Source organism: Argopecten irradians, chromosome 6, assembly GCF_041381155.1.
Source record: "Argopecten irradians isolate NY chromosome 6, Ai_NY, whole genome shotgun sequence".
Classification (NCBI taxonomy): domain Eukaryota; kingdom Metazoa; phylum Mollusca; class Bivalvia; order Pectinida; family Pectinidae; genus Argopecten; species Argopecten irradians.
This window is the reverse complement of record NC_091139.1, coordinates 28,017,718-28,041,466: the sequence shown is the minus strand read 5'-3', so window position 1 is coordinate 28,041,466 and position 23,749 is coordinate 28,017,718. Positions and strand designations below refer to the sequence as shown.

The following is a 23,749-nucleotide window of genomic DNA, read 5'->3' as shown; positions in this document are numbered from 1 at the left end:
CGTTTCATGTTCAATGTCATTCAAAAATTAAAGCAATTATTTCATCATAGCGTATGATACTACAATACTTTTGGCCTGCTCCCTTTCCAGCTTTTTTCCATGTATCTCCCCACCATCTGCAGCTTTTAATTTTGATAAATGGTCAGAAAATCAATATGGCATGTGTGCGGCATATCATACAAATACAATTCTAAAACTTACTATGTCAGATTCAATGTAGTACACCTATTGTCAATATCACTGCAATACAGGAATGCTCCAACCATGCAATACTGCAGAGTCAGCCATTTGTAAACAATGTGATTTCTTAATGACAAAAATAAACATTACAAGAATAATAAACACCGAGGCCTTCCAACGCAAATTTAAGGTGCATTCGAATACTAGGTTAGGAAAACTCGGTTAATGGAAAACTACAAGGTTGGGAAAACCCGGCTATGCGGAAAACTACACGGTACGTTAACTGCCATTCATAAAATACATAATTATAGCCATGACTCACATATCTAAAATCGATATCAGAAGCCTATATCGACGTAAACTCTAGCATGAGTACCGACAAATATGCTGTCTTGTATGTAGACTAGCCTAAAGCTCCTGGCCCTAGCACAAACACACACATTTAATTTGACTTTTTCAATTCAATTATCTACTTTTAAGCTTGTACATAAATACAATATTGTTGCTGAATAATTTTCAACATTTCCATAACAGAACAAAACAGGGGGAGCGCACAGCAACCGCCTTAGAAGGATATAATCGCATTTATAGGCTCTACCTAATTAAACCATGTCATGTGTAATGTTCTGGTAGATAATTAATGTTTATTGGAAAATCATTATATCATTCAATGACATCTACTAGAACAAAACACATTAAGAGACATGTTTTGATTTAATGATAGCACATTCCATATTGTATTCAGAAGAGTTGATTGGTGTCCTTTAAGTATTTTTATGAATTGGAACACAAAAACTAATATTGTCAGAACATTTAAATAGCACAAAGGACAGGGACAATAGCTATATATAAGAAGAGATTCCGACCTAACCAAGGTTTAAATACTGCAACACATATACTGTGTTATTATATAGGTATACTGATTTTTAGAACGAACCAACCAAATAATTAATGAACGCCGGTATATTTGTAAATGCAAACCGAAGTTTTAACAATAGAAAGGTACATACAAAGGTGGCCAATACAATTATTTCATAATGACGCAATTTTCTGGTATGTGACATTACATTTATATGCAATAACTGGGTGTAATCATGCGATATAAATATATGTTAATGACCACGACGATTCAAAATTGAATATATTTTCTATTAGAACATGCTATAATTGCATATTTCACAGAAGAATACGGTGATAAATTCGGTACCATTCACACATTCAAGAAGTAAGTTATTATTTATTTTGCCCCAAATGTTATCTTTTTTTAATCGCCCTGATTCTAGATAAATTCATTTAATGTTATTTAAATTAGATCAACCAAGATGTCGAAAAGTCTTTGGACAAACGCAGTTTTACACGGTGCATACAGAGAAGTCTCCTCAATTATTTTGTAATTTTACAATTGAGCGATATGTTTTATAAGCACAAATTGAACCATAAGACATATGATGTGAGTTAAACAACAACCAATTGTGTCTGCACTAAGTCACTTCAGGTATACACTGCGAACTCAATGCATTCATAGACATCTTGACGAGAGATTTGGTCCAGAGTTGGTATGTTCCAGGCTAGTAGCTTTTGATGGCAATATAGCGACAGAAATCCATATTCAAGAACCATTAGGCTATCTCACCCATGCTCGTTAAAACAAATATCATATGACTTTAAAAGAATTGAAACAGCATGACAAGCAGGAAACATTATGTTTTTTTCTGGCAAAGGGGCAGAACTCATGACCGTTATTATATGGGCAAATACTCAATTCCATCGGTCAAATGACTATATTGCAAAAAAGCTCTTTTAACGAATACTGCCACGGAATCCAGCCCAAGTTTTTTTTTTACATTTCCTCCGTGTTATTTCATAATGTGTTATAACCATGAACTACAAGTCAGTGATATTTGCTATATAAACCCAAATTAAATTAAAATTTTGTTTTGGTCAAACGAAGGAAGAATACGGTGACCTTGAAATTTCAAATAAATCGATGAGGTTAGTATCTTAAAAACTAAAGGAGGAAGTGTTAAGTTCTATGATGGCAGACTGGAATTTTAAATGGATGATTGAGGGATATTTGGTTACCGAAGCAATACGTCTGTTATGAACTTGTCATTCATAAGGACTAAATTTTGATTTAATTCAAATGCACTGGTACACATATGCTTAAGATGGATTACGTCTTATCTAATAAATGAAGTCAAAATAATGTTTCATTCAAAATACCAAAAAAACAAGATTTTGATACCAAAGTACTTTTATAGACATAAATCGTGTATGTCTTTCACATACATGTATTTGCGCAGTTTGATTTTTCATTATTACATATGTTATATCATATATTTAACTAATATGTTTCTTTATTTTTCAAATCAAATCCGGCTTTTTTTATTGGCTTATTCTTTGTTTCATACTTCTATGAACAAAAATAATCTAGGAATGGTGTAAAAACCTGGCGTTACCATGACGTCACGATAGAGACATTGACGTTGCGTACTGAATTGGGAAAAAACAATCTTTTGAATAAAATAGTGACATCAAGGTTTAGTAAATAGATATGCTTCATGTATGACATTTTCAATTCAGTTTAGTATTAATAACGTCGAACATTAATTTCGATGCGTCAAAGATTAAACAAATACTTCCAGATATACTATGCAGTTCTCCGCTCGTCATTGGATGCGTCGTTATTTATACAAAGGGTAACTATTTTCAATATTGAATTAGGCGACTAAATCCGAAACAAAAATATAATTTGTACACTGTTTTGGGCGAACAAAGTCATACGATGACTTTTCTTTGTGTACTTTTTTCCACCATCAAACCTGGCACTAAAAACTAAAACCTAACAAGCCAAACCAAACATAACAAAGAGTTTCCGTATATACGTATGGATGTTACTTACATTTAACAAGAAGGCAAACCTCAAATAGCTATAACTGAGTACATTGTTCATCTGTAATACCTATTCAACTACATTCAAATACATCATACATATCTACAAAACCGTTTTAATATCACAGATTAGTGTATTTCAATAAATGTTCGTATCACATTTACTTTGGCGAATTTTAAACAGAAAATAAAAAGATATACATCATTAATATGGCACGAATTATGTTCAGTATTATTCTAAATAATGGGACTTAAATTATTTACAAAAAAGAAACATATATTAAAAACCCTTTTAAAGATGAAAAAGAGCTTCTTAAACACTTGATACGTCTTACGAGTATATATCATCAATAAACATATGTATTTCAAACATCACGTGTCAAAGAAAACGAAATGGAACATTGGGGCCAATAGGTTTCAAGGTTTGAAATTAAAATATATACACAAAAGTGTAAAAGACAAAAGGACGGATATACTTACAATTCTAATTAAAAACGGATCTAGACATCTAATAAGTAAGCAATGAATTACACTTCCATATATGTACGGTTAAATGACACTGTCATTATCATTATGTACGTAAAAATAAAATCACTAACAAAACTGTATCGTATACATTTTATCTTGAGAATAAACACTTTTAAACATCCTCTTTTTAGATAAGTTGTACATGGACGGATTATCAAGTTTTTTATCTGTGGAAAAAAGTAAATATGGCACAATTACGTAATACTATGTAAAAATAATAAGATGCATTGATTGTTAATTGCACTTTTATGATTAAATCAATATTCCATATATATTCTACCAAAAGTATAAAATAAAATTCTACGTTAACATATAGTGGTAATGCTAGCTAACAATGATTGGTTGATAAACAACTCGGGTATAATAAACTTTTTGTTTGCTGTACTTGGAATGTTTTATAATAAGCCCTTGACGGAATTAATAAAATCATGCCTGTAATACCCTAAAATCTCATTAATAAGCCGCGGCTTATATTCCTTTTATGGGGGTAGGAAATCCCAGGCTTAATTTTCAGGACCGGACAATTTTCGATTCTGGTTTATTATCGAGTTTTTAGGGTAGTTAAAACAAGTACAAACCCAAATTTACAGTTAAGTCTAATTTCATCACTCTAATATCAGGTATGACATTAAAAACGGGAAAAAGATAAAACGAGTGTTAGATATGAAATACGCAAAGTTTATAATTTGCCTTTCTGGAGTTATCAATAGAAGCATTATTCTTGTTTTTGTGTCAGTATCCTGTTTCAAGATAGGCTTAAACTTAATATATATGACATAGTTATAATTGCATTACAAATTCATAATACTCAGATCAACGACTTCCCATTTTACTGATGTTCAGTCTAAAGTTTTCTGTCTTTTTTAATCAGTCAGTTCTCAACTTATAAATATATCATTTACACAATTAAAAGAGGAATATCATAAAAATATTCATTTTTTTGATAATCTATCTATATATAAGTTTGTATTTCTAAAACACATTACGGAGTCAAAACTGAAGTTAACATTATATCGAGTCTAATAACACAATGATTTTCTTCATATTAACCATCTATCCATCGCCAAAAACGTTTTGTAATTCAAATTTATCAAAATAATCAAATTATCAAAAATAAACATTAGTTTTTTATGTTTTAAGTCTTCATCTTCAATTCAAAGTCCATTAAGAGTGTGACACTTATAGGTAACTTTGAGTCCCTGTTATACAAACCAAATCAAAATTAACAGGAAATGACAAATTTGTCATCACACTTTCCTGGAGATCAACAGACCATCTACAGAAGGATACACGATGACGATTTTTCATTTACTCGTCCACTTTGAGGAGATGCCTGAGTTGGCTGCGAATGTGGTTGTACCTGCTGAGGCATCTGTTGATGTGATTGTGGCTGGGGCTGTAATGGTTGTCCATAAGGTTGCTGCTGATTGTATGTTTGAGCATATCTCTGATCTTGAGGTGCTTGTTGGGGCGCCTGCTGTGATTGAGCATGTTGTCCATATGGTTGTTGCTGATATGCTGCTTGCTGTGTGTACGGTTGACCTTGTAGCGGTTGGGGCGACTGGGTAGATTGTTGATGATATGCAGGTGTAAGTGGTGGAGGGGGAGGCTGTGAAGAAGGTTGTGCTACATGTTGAGATCCTGTAGACTGTTCAGGAGGTGGCGGTGGCGGTGGAGGTGCAGGCTGATGTTGATTTGTGCTACTTGCATTGCTTGCAGCATTTTGCGACGTTGGTAGTTTTTCCTCTTCAGATTTCTTTCCTTGCATTTCTGTTTCTTCATTTGGTTTTGAATCATCAGGTCCTTGAATTACACTAGGCACATGTTCGGTAACTTTGGCTAGAAGTTCGTCGAATTTTTCCCCTGTCCATGACATCTGAACTTCCTCGTCGCGGTAGAAATTAATGAACAAGAGTTGAGTGAAGACCATGCTCATAGGCCCACTAGGCGGCCATTCCATCTTCTCCAACAGAAGAGGAACTAAGGGTTTCTTCAGGGAATCTGCCAGACTTACTTCTCGTCGACAGTTGGCAGAGACTGCGTACTTGGTGGTCACACAACTGAGGACAATCTTACAGCCTCGAACACCTCGGTCAATCTTGTCATACAATGAATCCCCGCCTCCCATCTGGTAGATATCCATCCAGCAGGTTAAACCAAGCTCAGTGAGTCTCTTGTACAGCTGTTTAATCTGCTTCTGTTTACCCCACTGGTACGACAGGAATACATCTGGAGACTTGCTCTCTCCGTCCTAAAATTTAACACAAAACACATGTCAATGTTATTTGAAATATCATTCTATTCTTTTCAATGGAAGGTCACGTAATTACAGATAAAAAAAACCTGAGCAACGGACATCTTTCTTAACTTAATAAATGGCTGTTTGTGATAACTTCAAATTACTAGGCGCAAACTTACAACTATTAGTTTGATATATACCTTGTCTCCGGCTGTCGATGCTGTATTCTTAACTCCAGTACTAGGTTTCTTCTTTGTGATGACGATTTCTTCTGCCACAGGCACCCACCATTTTTTGTACTCTGTGTCAGTTCAAGCATAATAAAAATTCTTTTCTCATATAGCTTGGTATTGTCATAGTTTAAGAGTCTGAACTTAAAAGCATCCTCATGAATAACATATGGTTTCTTTATGCCTACAAAGATCGTCTCATTAAATTAAAGAACACTATTTATTTTTTTCTTGCATAATTTACATAGTGACACATGTTTCTTAACAAAAGAAAAACGGAAGTATATTATAAACTGCACTGACCTTTAGTAATGAGAGATTCATCAGGAAGGGTTTTATAGATGTTGAGTTGCATCAGTAGTTCCTGAAACTTTGGAGCTGGCCAATATCGCTGATCATTAGTCTCCTCGCCTCCTCGCTGGAAGAACCTCACAAACAGGTACTCGCTGAATATAGGTCCCATGGAGCCATGAGGGGGCCAGCCCATTTTTTCCATCAGTAATGGAATCATAGGTTTTCCGAGGTTGACAGCAAGGTTCACCTATTTCGAAAACATTTCTTTTAGAAAGCGCAAACCTTGTATATTTCATACTATTCACACGTATTACTTCGTATATTTCAATATCAGCCTAATATAGGACTTTTATCACTACTTACCTCTCTATTACAATTGGGAGACTTGGCATACTTCTCAGACACACAGCAAATGATGACCTTTGACCCTCTTATTCCATTGTCAATCTTCTCGAACAGTTTATCCCCGCCTCCCATCTGTCCGATATCCATCCAGCATTCGTACCCGGCCATGAGGAGGTGTTTCCTTAGTAACTTGACTTCGTTTTGGTGACCCCATTGGTAGCTCAGGAAGATCGGTGGAGGTTTGGCATACTCGGGTGCTTCCTTCACAACATCATCTGGAATGATTAAAATAAGTGATAGCCATACATTTTTGCATTTAAAATATTCATGGCAAAGCTTTATCAATTTTAATCTCGTGACGATAATTAATTCATTATGCTGTTTTGGGGCTTTTCAAATGGTGAAATGGTTAAACTGACTACTAACCTACGGCCTTCATAGAATTTTCCACAATGATTGCGGCGTCTAGTCTGTCCATCTCCTGTAGAGCGGTCAGTACAGCATGGGTAGCCTCGATTGTCTTATACGTAGCATACCATTCACTGAGGAGAGACATACAAGGATCGTTCTGGGTGGCCCAGGCCTTGATGTCCTGAGGTGAATAGCCAAGTCGCTGAGCCAGTAACCTCCAATCATGATCAGACGTAGGATTCATCAGCTTAGAAAGATCGCGAGACCATTTTGGTGCGTTCGATATCGTCTGTAAAACAATGACGAGATATACATATTATGCATATAAAACATCGGTTTTGAATTTATCTCCAACGAAATATTTCTGTTTCGTAATAATTTATTTTTGTCCAATAACATAGTATACAAAAGTGCTAAAGAAAGAATTACCTTCTTATCGATTTCTTCAACCTTGACCTTCGTTACTTTAATGTCTTGCTCGGCAACATCGACGCGTTTTTCCACTTTTTTAATTCCAGTTTTTACCGTTTTGATTTCCTTGTCATGCTTGTCTACCGTAGTCTTTAACCCATTGACCTCACCTTCAACTTTTGTGACCTTTTGGTCAAGTTCTTTGACCTTTTCTTTTGTTTGTATGACCTCAACTACAATACCCTTCATGCTGAAATTAAAAACAAATGAAATTGATATTGATATTTGCATTTTACAAGATGTCTGCATTTACAAAATTTATAATTTCGGAAAGTTACATTTAAACATATATATGTTTCTCAAATAATCTTTCAATAATTCTTCTTTTTTGTGCAAAATGCATGGATATTTACCAATAGAGTTACCAATACGTTTATATGTTACGGTACCTGATTCCGTCCATTGCATTGACAATTGTCACGGCCAATTCATTCAAGTATGTAGTTTTTCCATTTTTCTGCACATCTTCGAAATACTTTCGATGGGGCTTGAGCATATCAACGCCATACTTAGCACCCAAAGTTTTCATTGCGTCCAACAGAGCATACAGATAATTTGGGTCTGGGCACCTCTTTGCCAAAACGATCAGCGCCTCTAGAATCTTTCCTACAAGTGGCTGTGTATTAAATATGTAAAAGATATAGAATATACTTAGTTAATAGTTTTGGTAAAGTAACTGATTTAAATTCCGTTGATTAATTTAAATTTACAGAAGTTGAGTACACAAAAATCACGTCAATGTCTGATTAATATGTAGATGAAGTTTATATAAATGCATACATGTTCTTAGGACCACCGCACTATTCAATCTGTTCCGACATGTATTTCAACAGATATTGGTAAACGTGAGATTTTTACAGTCCATTCCTTCCTAGTTTCAACAATACTGGTAAAAGAGAAAGATTCTCACATTCGAACACTAAGTTTAAAAAATCACTTAATAACTTTATATGGAATAACAAACTTTCTATAAATTGTATTTTTTATGAATAATAAATTTTGCCAACGACGACGAAAAGAAACTTTTTACATACCTCTTTCTTTAGCCCGAGGTTGACTGCGATCATCTGTATACCTGACGTGAACATTAAGTTTATCTCTGTGTTTTGTAGAACGTGTTTGATCATATTCTCTCCAAACAGATCGGGTTTCTTTGGTATAAGTTCACCCAAAACCAACAGTACTTGGTACTGAACAGTCTGCTTTCCAAGTAAGGTGATCAGGAAGTCGACATGGTGTTGTGTGAAGAGCTTAAATGACAGGAGCAAGAAACAAATAATTTTTGAATAAAGAATTCAAACAACCCTGAAAGCATACCTTAACGCATCATATGTAACATTCAAAAACGTATGCAAACTAACTTATTTTTGGAGCGATTTAATTTCACGTTCTCAGACTCAACGGTTTGTTCAGCAATTTAATATCGCGCCTTGCAGTTTAAAAGCCATATTGCATGTTGTTATAGTTGGATGGCCTTCGCGTTGATATATTTTCACGAATTCAAAACGCCCAAGAAATTAAAATGTACACCAAAATGAATAGGTTTACATGATATTAAGCTTTATTTACTATGGATAGAGAAACAAGTTATGCAACTCGTACAAAGCACCGTTATTGGCTCAGATATAAAAGTTTTTCCGTGGAGGTAGTTTATGTCAATAATCTAAATAAGACAAAATAGAGAATAATTAGGAGATGAATTTTATATCCCACTCAATATTTTATCTGTTTCGATAACCTACATTTATGATACAGACTACCTGACAAACAATCATTTGAATTCTTACCACACTTAAGAGTTGCTAACAAGATTTCCAATGAAGAGAAAATCGCGACATGGACACGGAGTAGCGGATGTGAAGCGCTAGCCTCACCAAAGCGATGGAAGTACAGCAGGCAACCCTTGAAGCCAAATATTCGTCTGGCTTGCATGTTACTTACTGTCTTACCTCTCCCTGTTTTACCGCCATTGCTTTTAACAGCATACATCCCATCATTGATTCGTCATCAGCATTGTCCTGTATGATTACCATCACGTCATGGAACTCTTCTTTAGAAAATCCATTGCTTTCTTCATAAGGCTTTGTTATAGCATCTTAAAGAAGATACAAGATTCATATCAGTTCTTTTCCATACGATGTCCAAGCATATCACCAATAGTTTTAAGCAAAATGAGTTGGGACCATTTCTTACAATCTTTTAAATATTTGTATGAATTAATCGGAGAATACGCGATTACTGCCAACACCTTTATATCATACTGTTGATATAAGTCATTGAGAATGTGATACAAATGAAACAATAACAGTTTAATGTACGGTGAATCAATTATTACATATTGAAACAAATTATAAATTGATCTATCTGTGATTGTATGATAAATAAAATGAAAGACAATGATTAAAAAGCGCAAATGCTTATAGTCACGTCAGGACTTTTTGAAGACCAAATTATTTCTACGTGCTGCATGACTATCTATATTGTTTCGTATTTACACTCAAGTTTACTACTCACAAAGAGTGTCCGAAGAAGGTTTTATTTTGCACCAATCAATTAGACGGCTCAGGTGATCCACTACAAGGAATGCAGCTTGTATACCAATGCTCTGAAGTACAACCATACTAGCATTTGCTAAGCTTCCCTCCTCATGCATCATTTGGTCCAGTATGGCTGGCACCAGCGGTTTACACACTGCTGCGTTTTGGTTTTGGACATGCTAGAATGAAAGAAAAATTACATTGACTTATTTGCGTCAGCTAACAGTGCAATCTTATACAGCTTAAAATTGTAAGTAATAATGATATTTTTAAGAACAGTCAATAAAAAATTGGACTTTCACAGCTAAATTAGCTAAACGATGAACTAGTGATAGCTGTGATGGATGACAATTCTAGAAGCACACCCTTCGAAAAAACGCCCCACATTTATTCTATTGTATTCTTCAAAACATTAATATACCAGTTTACAATATATCCAGCTGATATCTAAATTGTGACCAATCAGAAAAATTTATGTTGTTACCATAATATAGAGGGTTTTCCTTCAAACAATATCTTTTACCAATCGGAACACAAGGAATGGTGGACATGTTGGTTGATGATTCGGATGATCTTCTGATCCAGTGCACTACATTGTCAAAGTTCCTTAAATCCCGCACAACAGGTTTTGAGCAATGTGTAAGACAAAATTTCGAGGAAAGAATATAAAGAAGAGGAGGAAAAGGAGGCATTGTAGATACGTAGCAATGGCACAGTTATTTAGTCATCATTTTACCTCTAACCATTCTCTGATGAAGTGGCGTAGTAATATAACAGTGGTGTAACATCCAGAAATCATAGTAGCATTATGTTGATACATACAATTATTCGCTATTTTAAGAGTAAAATCATATTTTAGCGATGACTGAAAATATTAAACATGCATTTTTGTTTTGATTTCATGTATTCTAATTAGTGTCGTACCTTGGTTACAAATGTTATCAAGGTCTGTGATGCTACGACCGCGTAAAATGTTGCTGACCCGTTTTCTAAATCTATGTAGTCTAACCCATCTGTCTGCATCGTCCAAATCAACATCCTTACGAAGGTTTTGTTGACACTGTCAGGCATGTCTTTTCCAGAGCTGAAACAATATATTGCTGTCATCTGTAAATCTCCACCAGTCAGCTATTTCAATTTGGTCCCAGTTTTATGAGGATTCCTCAACTTTAATAAATTCCTTAACTTCAAATTCTACATAGCAAATTATTACAGATTTTTTTTAGGAAGGCTCCATAACTTAAGTTTTCCCTTAACTTTTGTAATGTTTTTCTACGGAGAATTTTAAGTTAAGGATTTCTTTAAATTTACAGTTGCTCCACCGCCGACAGACCATTCATTTGAATAATGACTGAAGTTTAATCGTGTATGCATTTGTCTAATTAACACAAAAATAATATACAAATAATTTACTTTTCTTTTGGTGCATGTGCAATCAGTACTTAATTCCATATAGGGCATAGTGCCATGGACGTTTTGCGGAGCGCAATTAATTGTTTTTGATATTTTTATCTTGAAGTTAAATAAGAAACTCAAACTTTTCAATAGTGGTAAAAATTCTGATTTAATCATTTCCGAACTAATAAAAAACTGTACTTACCTGTAGGCATCTAAAACTCCTCGCATAAAATAATTTCCACATCGCTTTGTATCCCTCTCATCCCACGGGTACTCTTGGTCAAAAACTAACAATGAAAACCTCCTCATCAAGTCAGGTATCACATCTCGGCAGCCCTGAATAACACGTGAGATTTTTAACATATTCATCAACTTACATAACAATTATGACTTTTTCTTATTTTGAAATAAATTTCAGATGTACTGCGTGTGCTTAACTGTCATGAGTTTAAATGTTGTGCTTAAGCAGTTGTTACCCAAGGACTAAGTAGAGACTCTACACGATCAATAAATATTTCATTTCAAGATGTAAAGAGAGGCGTTTTACTGACTTACTTCGAAAGGGATATCCGTAATGAATTCTTCAACATATTTATTCAGCGTTTCAGACTTTTTCTCCATGACGGTTATCGCTATGACAGCTACATCCTCGCTGACCTTGTGTTGCATTTTGACAAGCCTGGAAATAACAAAGAAACAACCATTTATATATGGGTGATAGCAACACAAAGGTGCAACACAAAGGTTTAATGGAAACTAAAGAGCATCTTCAAATATTCTTTCTATGGTAATGTTTTTAAATTAATTACATAAGAAACAGAGCTCATGCTTAATAAATAAAATTGAGAACTCCAGGCTTGCCATCATTTTTTTATGTAAAACCCATTTGACTTAAGACAAGAGAAAGACCTAGATGAGTACAAGTATTTGATTCTTAGGAAAAAAGGAATTAAAATCAGGATGAACAAACGTTTACCAAACATCCGTTTGAATCAATCGCATTGCAAATTTGATTATCTAGTTATAACATACTTTCATTTATGATAATCTACCTGATATCCTGAATTTTTGACAGTGCAATATTTTGTACATGTGATTGGTGTTGACATTTATTTTATATGAGAATTTATTAAACTTGTCTTGCAGTTTTAATTCTTGCTCACCAAGGCTCCCAAATGTTAACTCTTAATACTCGTTTCATGAATTCTCAGATGAAATGTCCTTTAATTATGTATCGACTAGTACCTTTTTCATAGTTGTTTAGCATTTCCTTTATTCAACAGTAGAAGATGTACTAATGGTTTGTCTCATTTATCACCATAATCTCAGAAGTCGATTTTTTAAAACATTTTTTATGGTTTACATAATTTATCTTTTCCAGAATGCGATGTTCTCCTTGACTTCATTACCAAAATATATCAGAAGACAACTTGTTTTTATTTCTATCATTTACTTGCTTTAATTGTTCTAGAAAGCGATTGACCACTTCAAAACATTTTTACCAACATTCTAGTAACCTTCTTTTTTCATTATCAACTTATTTTAACTGTTCGAGAAGACGATGGACCGCCTCATATTTTGTTCACCAACAATTCAGTAACCGACATTTGCCATTATTGACTTACTTTAACTGATCCATTAGCCAATGGACCACTTTAAAACATTTAACCAACATTTCAGTAGCCGATTCTTTTCTTTATTTACTTACTTTGACTGTTGCAGAAGGCGATGGACGACTTCGCAACATTTTTTCACCCATTCTGCAGCACCCGATCATTTTCATAACATTAACATATCAGTAGCTTCTTTCTATCAATTACTTACTTTAACTGGTCCAGTAGGCGATGGACCACGTCACCAGCCTTATCCACCAATGTTTTATCTGTGTCCTTCTTCCCTGTCATATGTTGGTGTATCCCACTTGTTCCTTTTATTATTTCTCTGGCTTCTTCGAAATTTTGCTGGAAACAAACAAAGACATTTACTTAAAAATTTAATCATTTCTATATTATTGATTCATAGTCGTTGAAATTCACACGAAGAACGTGAAAAGACGTGCCTCTTAAACAGTTGATATAATAATCTGCAACAACAAATCTTACTTTCCAATTCCAAATCTTCTTAAATTTCCCCTCATTCAATGTGTATGCGCACCTGCGAAGCCCGTCTTCATTCCCTGATTTAGCAAGTGCTTTCATGAGCGTAATCCAATTTTTCTCAGTCCCTTTCCTGTGAAATTTAATAAATTGTTATGGGTTATGTTATTGACAGGGAAAACAAGAGGTGCATGGTCAGTTCATAAAAGGTGTCTGCATTGAATTAATTTTACCAGTCATATCTTACAATGGTTTGTCAAATTTCATCAATTTAGCCAACTAAACCGAACAATCATTGCTGACAAAAAAAAACCAACGAAAATACATATACATGTATATACATGTATGTAGTGATATAAACAATCTGGAATATCCATGCTTAAATGTTAAAACCTGTTTTGGTATTATCATCTTTTAATAAACATCAACGTATGGGTATATGAACTTGATGACTCAATAACGAGGAGATTGCTTTTCTTGGATCGAATGCAGTTAGAGACATGTGTTACAGATGTGACTACCCTAGACTTACTTGGCAGAACACTGATCTACCATTATTCCCGTGATACCATAGGCCCAGTCCATATGATTCGGATCCCGCTGTACAAGTTCTGTGACGACTGGTACCATCTTTTCCACTATCCCAGGGTGTTTCTAAGATAACAAATGACATTATAGACTCACATCTGGTGTTCCTTAACTCACATATTCAGATTCCCTCACGGTAAGCTGTTGTTTGTTATATTTATTCTGCTTCAATACATACACCGGTACAAAGTTAGTGAGCTAAAACGATATGATTATTTGTTCTTTGTTTTCATACTAAATCTGTCTTTCTGATTGGTCGGTATATATTTCATACCAATATGAAAAAAAATCGAGATAGCGCTGAAACTGAAATTTTATTTTATCAAGTAGTCAGGAAAATTAATTATAAGCATTGATGTGACTTGTGACTTTTGTGATAGTCCTCCACACGGATTCACACAGTTTGCAAACAAAATTTCTTTAATACCTCGATGAGATTGAAAATAGTGCCATCAATGTTGAAACAGAAAATATCTAACTAGTAGTAGAGTCTCTCTTTAAAATAATGACGGAATATGTAGAATATGTACCATATCAATAGGATTCGATACAAGGTAAAAAGAACAACTTACATTGTACACCTGCTCTGGAGTTTTTTCCAAGAGATGCCTTATAGGACGTAAAACATCTTTATAGTAATTGTCCAGTGCGTTTTTCCTAACATAGTATTTTTTCATGAGATCCAGCATGTCGTCAATAACATCAATCAGCCAGTCTTTTTCCCTACAAAACAACACAACATCTCTCCTGAAATGTACAAGCTAATTATATAATTGCAAACATTGTTACATTTTCATGAAATGAAAAATATTTCAAATGTTTTCTATGTCAGTTGCACTGAACAAGCAATATTTATTTCTTTTTAATCTTTTTTTTCTTTATTTTTATATCTATTAAATTTGTTCCACATATTAACTTAATCTCTGGAATTAATTTCTGAACTTGGCAATATAAAGATACCATCCAAATCTACTTACAATATACAAAGTGTCATTTTCTTTGTAAGATCTGATGCCCTTCGTATTTGTTTTTCAAATCTAAATTCGTTACTACAAATTACGGCTCCAAATGTTTTCCAATGCATCTTAAGGATATCCGTCTTTTCAAGCAACTGTAAGTGAACATACAAAATAACACAAAAGATATCGCCACAGTCTATTTAATTAAAAAGTACTTATTGAGAAACCTGATGTTGTATTACGTTAAATCCAAACTAACTATTGTTCTCTATGTTTGAATATTGCCAATCAGAGGCAGCCTGTTGGTCACCATGGTGTCGGCCATTTTTTAAACCTTCCATTTCGTTCAAATCTCAAAACATCTATGGTTCTATCAGTCAGATATTTCAGTTTATAACCATGGCAACAGATGTTTCCAAAAGCATTCAAAAATTACACATTATCATTTTGGTTTGTTGCTTTATTTTATTTACGTTTTATTAACAGCCAGGGACGGTCTCCCATGTATGCGGTGTACAGTGTGTATGAAGTGCGTAGTGTGTGTGTTGGAAGACTTCAGTATATAATCGTGTTGTGTCTTTTTGCCATATCACTGAAGCATGCTGCCCAAGACACCAAGCAACACACCCAAACCGGTTACATTATATTGACAACGGGAGAACCATTGTAGATTTAACCTTTAATGATATTATATGGATTTAACACCAGTCTTTCCTTACCAAGAATGGGTTTTTGTCATGTTTTTCATGATACATTCTCTCAATTGCATCCATCAAGTCACAACAATGTTCGGTGTATATTTCTGGTTCCTTTCCCATCTTTTGGAAGTAAAATAGGTAGAGTTCTATGAACTGTTGATTGATTTCTGGTTCATACACTTTGTTATTATTGTCAGTACTGAAAATAGGTAAAACAATTATCTAAAATTAAATAAAAATAAACCGACAGAAAACAAGAAGGATTTGATGATCCGATTTAAGAAGACACAGTAAGAATCTTCTAAATGAATCATTAGATCAGTGCATTATGAACTTTCATGAGTGATGGAGTTATCAATAAGGAAATCGGATAATAAATACTAAAGTTATCGAGCGGAAACCATGGATTTATCTATTTTGACGAATTTAAAGTCCCGTAACTCTTGCAATTATTGACAGATTTTAACCAGTATCAAACTCATCCGAGATCTTATCAATATAAAGCAATATGCCAATTTTGGTCGAAATCGGACAATAAATACTAAAGTTATTTTGATGCCGTTATCAATTTCACATGCATGAATAAGCGCAGCTATTGGACAAATCTTTATCTAATTATCAAATTGAAATTTAAAATTTTATATAAAACATATTTTAATGTATTTGTTACATTTAAATTACTTCATTCAAATATCGAAGACATTTGCCTTATTTTCATACATAATACTAGTCTACTGTAACGATTGTTGCTCACAGTAAGCTGCATAGATCAACTTTCAAAATAATCAGAATAAAGAAACTTTCTTGCATTGACATTTACAAGCCTTCATTTCATAAATATTTATATTTAACGTAGGTGAACGGGAAAGGGAATTGTGTTAATTACATTAGAGGCATATTATATAATAACACGTTATTTAATATGGTGTATGATTTTGCATTTTATATAATTAAAATCAAATGGTCAATTTTTTAAGAAATGAACATACCCCAATAGTCTTCTCAATACGTCCATGGTACCCTTTTTCCAATCAGCACTCTGGTTTTTTATAGATACAGCTGGCTCCTCTGAAATATGGATCCACATCTTCAAACTAGTAATCATTCTTGTAAGGTCTTTTCCCCTCAGCTCCTGTTATGGAAAAGAAAGGTCACAACCTCATTGCTTTTTTTTTTTAATGTGAATATTTTTTTCTTTAGTTTTCAACACAATTTTAATCATTTTACTTTCAGGGAAGCAATGTCAGGACAGCAAAACTCACCCGTGAAAATCGGTTAGGAAGAAAAGAAGGGATAGTATCATAGAATTAGTTGCATTTTACGGTCATGCAAATGGGGAGCATGTACCATACAGCTTATAACATCAACGATTACTGAAAAAATATTTACCTCTAAATATTTACGCATATCCTGGGTCTTGAGTACTCGAACCTTTATCATATTTGCTGCGGTCGACCCCGGTCCTGTCTCCAGTAGACGTAACAGTAGTTCGAACCACATCTTCTGGCAGTCTTCAAGTGCCATCCTTCCATTTTCCACATAGTCTCTGGTAATAGATATGTACAAATATTTAATTGTAGAAATTGCAAGACAGCTATGGCGTTCCATAGATAACAATGAAAAGATAAATAATAACGTTCTTAAACGTGAAATATTTTAATAACGTTCTTAAATGTGAAAATGTGGAAACTAAAGTTATATGTAGGTGAAATAGTTTGCTTAGTGCCGTATCAAAAGCGTTTACATCATATTAGTGCTTACTTATCAAGGCGCTTGTGCGATAAACTCCATCATGCGCAGGTTTATAGACCCGGACAGGGCTATCTGACACGGGAAGATATGAAAGAAAATGAATACAGGACAATAAAACGTAATTCACTTACTCCATCACATTCTCAATCATCCTGCAAACATTTATAGCCATTTCTGCGGGCGGCGACTCCCACGGTGGGAACCCTTGGACGCAGATTTGTTTCTGTAAGTCCGTTACACATGTCTGTACAGTTTCAAGATTTTCCTCGGTACAATTTGACCTATTATTGCTCCATTCCTTTCGTTGTTGTTTATTTAGTTTTTCATCAGCAGTTATACATCGATATTTCTTGACCATCTGCACTAGTAAAGTTTGACCTTCAAAAAAATATATATAATATATACCTTTAATAATTATAAAGTATATTTTTCAATTATCTAAGCTATCATATACCGCTGAAATATTCCTTTCTTCCTATTAACCCTATACGGTAGTTTCATCTGTACTAAGGAAAAGTCAAATATTTGACCTAAGGAACTGATTCCGAAAGCCGAGTTCAGAATTTCACTAGGACTTCCTACTACAGTGAGTCAATGATTTGACTGCGCCTAAATTACCGATGAAATGTACCTGGCGATAAGTTAAGGATTAGAAGTGATTCACATGTGAAAAACGGCCAACGCTACCTAATTTATGCTTTTAGAATTAGAGACTCGGTTAATAAAACTAATCAGGAACTCACCTATCGGGTGAAAGATTGTTTCCTATTATTCCTTTTTCATGTATCTTAACATTCCAACATATCAACAATTCACCTTATAGTGGAAATTCCGATAAGCGGAATTCCATTGTCGTGTGTTTATTAAATTTGATGTGTTTCAGAGGTTACGTCTTATATACATATATGTACATGTACGCACAATAGTAGCAATGCAATGTGATTTATTGACTTGAAGTCGGAAACCTCCAGTCTATTCCCAAGTATAAGTCAAAGTATTATTCAATCTTACTAATTTGAATACTCATGCATACATACCTTAACTCATTCACCATGGAAGTTACATTAAGACTCTTATAAATCAAAGTTCATATCAGTCCATAATAAAATTACAGGGGTGAATGAGCTCGTGTGAAAAATGCAGAAAGGAGAATAAATCAAACTAATATTTGATTATTGTAACCATTCAGAATTGTTTTTTCAACCATATTCATACTAACCACTGGGAGCAAACTGGGTGCTTATTCTTGGATCCTGATTACCATGGTTACTGTTACTTGAATCCGCGTTACCATGGTTACTGTTACTTGGATCTGGGTTACCATAGATATTTATCCTCGGGTCCTGCCAACTGGTAGTGCCATCCGCATGATTTATAAAGTAGATTTGACCCTGGGGTGTGAAGGCGTGAGACCAACCCGGGGGTAGTGGAGGCCCATGCTGCTGGTTCATAGTCTGAGCTTGATGGAATCTTTACTCTTGTTTCATGCTCCAATGTGCCTGTATGGGGTGCCTCAATACACCGCTCCTAGAAAGTTTAGTCCAGTTGACTACCTGAGATGTTTTCGGAATCATTTATGTCAATATCGAATACCTAGGTAAATATATCATTTTACCATTTGCCATAATTAAATCAATGCTCTTGACTAATTTTTTAAATTTAATAAATTATGAAAATCTGAAATTTGATTAAAACTCACAAAATATCGTACATACATGAAAATAAAAATATCCAAATATCAGTTCAGTTCATGTATTTTGCTTTTACGCAAATGGATAAAAAAATTAGTGTTGTGAGTGAACACAAAAAATACACAATTTTTGATAAATATTTCATTTAAATACTTGATGAAAAATAATTAAGGTATATGATGCATTGTGCAGCTGAAATATTTAAAGCATGTTGATTTGAATGGTTTAAGATGTATTGTCTCAATCCCCTATAAACTACAAGAGTTATATAAGGATGTGTTAGGTTTAGAAGGTTTATGAAAGCCTTGAAACCCAGAGAAAAATCGACGACCAACTGACAATCAACGGAGGCAGAGGCCTAGTCAAGTACTAGTGTACGTGTATCGTGGAAAACTTTAAAACAAACACTATTTAAAGGCCGAGACGGGGTATAAAAGGGAGAACTTCGTTTCATGTATACTTGTTTATACATTCCTGATAACATAATGCTTGAAATCTGTCATATTAACTTACATTTAAGTGAGGACCTCAGGTACAATACTATATATATATATACATATAATATCTCAGAAACACACGTGAAATGTCAAAACTGGGCTCCGTTGATGATATATAAACATGTACATGTGTATAAACACGCTTCACTGACCCAACACATATAAGCGATACATTGAAAAAATAGCCCTAATGGCCTAACTGGTGACATCTAAAATGCTTTATTGTGTTGACCTATATCTTATCACTTTTTGTAAAAAAATCTTCACAACTGTGTATTTGGCTGATCGGCTATATAATTCGTTAGGAAAAGATACAGATTAACACCATTTACCCATCAGAATCTGTTTCATCGGTATTACCATTTAATACAACAGTACAATAGAATGGAAAACTCCCGAGCTACAGGTAAACTCGATTAATATAAAGCGTTCGCATGGTTATTAGTTTCCATTGTCTGGTAAACATACAATTCAAGATTTTGCGAAAAAGATATGTGTTGATATGGACTGAATAATAACATAGATATGATATAAAGAAATATATATATGCATATAAATAACGTATAATTACATCGAAGGGCGTTGGAACAGTATTTTTCATGTCTCAAATATATGCTAAACATGTTCAAATTTCGATTTGTGTTTGAGGCCAGGAAGCTAACAATGCAGAGAGTAAATACGGGAAAAACCAGAAACCATGGTAAGAAAATAGAATAATAAACAGAATATCAGCAGTTTAAAAGTATATGCCTTAACAAAAATGGATTTTATTTTTTAAATGCAACTGTAAAACTAGATTGATAATTTTGTATTATTTTGTATAACATCCTCAAATTATGGCGTAATCAATGTTTAAGTATGTTCAGATATTAAGTATGATAAATATATCATCTGAATACATTTACCTACCATGTACAAGGTATTTAAGAGATGAAAGTTAATAGCTTGATAAGATTTTTTCATATTTGGTAGCTTTAAATGACCTAAGCTGTGGATATGTCTCCAACATAATTAATCCTTCGATTTATTTAACCCCAAGTCTTTTTATGAAGAGCCGTTGCCATGGAAAATGAAGGTCTACTTTCTAATCATTTTTACAAACGACATGACAGGGTCACTGAAATTATGTCAAATAAAAAATGTATAACAATCGATCCCCACTACTCGTCATTGTATCAGTCTGTCAAATATAAATGCAAACACTTACCTTGAACAGATAAAAGTCATAAAATGTCAGGAAATACAACTTACCTTACAGATCGACTAAAACAGGAGGTATCCGCTGCATCTAATGTCAACAAATATCTTTCTCACAACATAGAATGGATAACTCACAAGATCATCCGAGTATGAATTATAAATTCACAGCGCGTTCGTGTTGTGAAGTACAGTACAGGTGGAGCACTGTCTCATTACCAAGAGAAAGGTATACGTATGTACGTACCCAGACTAATACACACAACTACAGATTTAGAAGTAGCAATGGGTTTGTGCTATGTGACTATTAGCAAAATACCAATGCATTACGTTTGAGTTTGAAATTAACTTAAATTCCATTTTTGTAACACATATACTGTAAGATAACTAAACTTGATATGTCAATATGTGGGATGTTTGGAAAAACCAGAAGCCACGGCTTCAATAAGAAACAAATCTAAAAAGAATATCATCACAAAAGCATTTTTAAAAGGGTTTAAATGCCTAGAGTAGCAATTGTATTCATATGTAGATAGCACAAAAGATAGCTATTGGGGATCGGTACCTATTGTTCATGTCAATAAATTAATTGTGTATCAGCAAAATGTGAATCGTGTACATTGCACATTGGACAGTGTAGTTAATTTGGCTAACTTTGGAGTTTTAATACCAACTCGTGTTATACTATGTTTCAGCAAAACAAGTTTCCAGTTTGTTGCTATTGATTTAATAATTGATTGTTAGACAATGGATATGTTTCCCTGATCAAATAAATAAATTGTTTGCATTGTGTTAAATAATTTATTAAACGTTCAAAACGACAGTAAATATTTATAAATATTAGTCAAAATTCTAAGATTTCGCAATATTTTATTAATCATCTCCTCAAATAGATTTTGGAGATTATATGAATTTTTATTCGTGTAATGAAGTTATTACACCTGTAATTTACTATCTACGTCTTCATTATTTCCTGTCTGCTTGGCTGCAAACTTGAAAGTAAACATAAAACATCCAAGTCAATGTTAAAATTGTGTATTACTCAATCAAATGTAGGCCTAAATATGCATGGTGACCTTGAGATTTTAGTTTATGTGTGATTTTTTTTTTAAATTTCCTTTCAAATCATAGGAATAAAATAACATTGTACCGTAAATTTGAATTTTAAACTTTGTGGTGGAAGGATGTTTTGTGTGTACCGAAAACTGGTATCATGAAACAGCCACATTCATATACCTAAGTTTTTCCTTAGCCAATCAAAACTGTCGTTACGTTTTGTAACGTCATCTATGATTGGCTAAGCCAAACGTGAAATTGTCTACCCATAAACAAGCAAACCTTAGAATATTTGTAAACATTTGAGTCAGTATGAAAAGTATGGCTTGTGTATTGATACTTCTTATACGACCAGTGGATGATCCATGTATGACATTTCGATGACTAGTACAATTATACTGTCACCATCGTCATACACATGATCATGCAGTAAATATACACTGATATGATAAAAATGTACGAGTTGTCTTCCAACTGAAGCAATGGTGGATGTTAATTTCGGCACTGCCGATTATACAACATTATGCTATAGCATTTGTCTGATGAGGGTGGGTGACCGTGTGTACATCGCCCTAGTCACCGAAAAATGTCTACAAGAAACATCACGCTTGTGTAACAAATATCATTACATAAAACGTAACTATACAGACAATCAATAGATTTAAGAAATGTACAAACGAACTAGAATACATTTATAACTAATAAGATTGTAACCTGCAGTTTTCTCGTCCTCGTTTACCATGCTTAGGGTGAACCTGGAAAACACGGAAGTAGGTCACAGCGAAAAGAAGTTGGTTTCAGTATATAAATCCATTTAGATCCATATTAAACAAGGGAAATCTCTAATTGTATTATATTTTTTTCAACTTCTCAGAAACAAAAATGTAGTTCGAACCATGTTATATGTGAATAAACAAAGCCATACAAAAAACTATCACGTCTTTGCATATTACAGAATAAGCTCCCTTGCGGGAAGGTATCGATTGTTACGTCATTATTTTATGAGCGCAATTTATGTAGTTTTCTCAGAAAAGTATGACGTTACGTTCGCAAACGCATGACTTCACAGTCGATACTTACCCACAAGGGCAGATAACTGTGTAATATGCAAATACGGAATAGTTGTTACAGTACACCCAACGTATTTTCGTGGGCAATTAGCATTCGCGAAAATAATTCACCATTAAAACGATTCAACTGCAAGACAGTTCAGTTTTTATGTAACTGTAAACAGCAAAATCATATCAACGTAATTTAACTGTCGTTAAGCATGAAAACAATGAATTAGGTCTCCACGAAAATAAATTGGTTTATATAATATAAATTCATTTAGACGTATCCAATATCATACAAGGGAAACAATCTTCACTAGATCTACGATTGTTCAACTAATAATGATTATAAAGCCTATTCACTCTATACTTATTCACTATTTAATTATATTGATATGATCGTAGATATCACAGAATTATGTATAACTTCTGAATATAGAGTAAAATAATATCACATTTGCTATACTGAAATTAAAAGAGAAACAAAACAGATATATGGAATCCACACAGATATTTACGTCCTATGTTAGCTTATAATTTACATCCATAAAATTATATCGAAATAATTATGCATCATTTCAATATCATTTGGTTTATAAAGTTATAGACAATTCCAGGACATCCTTCTTAGATGCGAA

General features: G+C 33.8%; 1 protein-coding gene across 2 annotated transcripts; it reads right to left on the bottom strand.

The window, feature by feature from the left end:
* Positions 1-1,627: 1,627 nt before the first annotated feature.
* LOC138325525 (uncharacterized) lies at positions 1,628-21,325 on the bottom strand. 2 transcript variants are annotated; one of them, XM_069271253.1, is made up of 24 exons: positions 21,058-21,325; positions 18,838-19,171; positions 17,750-17,996; positions 17,256-17,412; positions 16,856-16,998; positions 15,888-16,065; positions 15,187-15,320; positions 14,782-14,932; positions 14,154-14,275; positions 13,628-13,754; positions 13,350-13,486; positions 12,081-12,204; positions 11,728-11,861; positions 11,052-11,211; positions 10,105-10,306; positions 9,540-9,685; positions 8,625-8,840; positions 7,980-8,206; positions 7,549-7,780; positions 7,135-7,408; positions 6,727-6,983; positions 6,373-6,610; positions 6,040-6,140; positions 1,628-5,851 (listed from the first exon to the last, which is right to left on the bottom strand). In XM_069271253.1, exons 2-24 carry the CDS (start codon positions 19,067-19,069, stop codon positions 4,877-4,879), a joined length of 4,914 nt encoding a protein of 1,637 aa, XP_069127354.1. In that variant the 5' UTR covers positions 19,070-19,171; positions 21,058-21,325; the 3' UTR covers positions 1,628-4,876. The 2 variants fall into 2 exon arrangements, with proteins under 2 accessions (XP_069127354.1, XP_069127355.1); XM_069271254.1 differs by having other exon boundaries at positions 18,838-19,145.
* Positions 21,326-23,749: the final 2,424 nt, after the last annotated feature.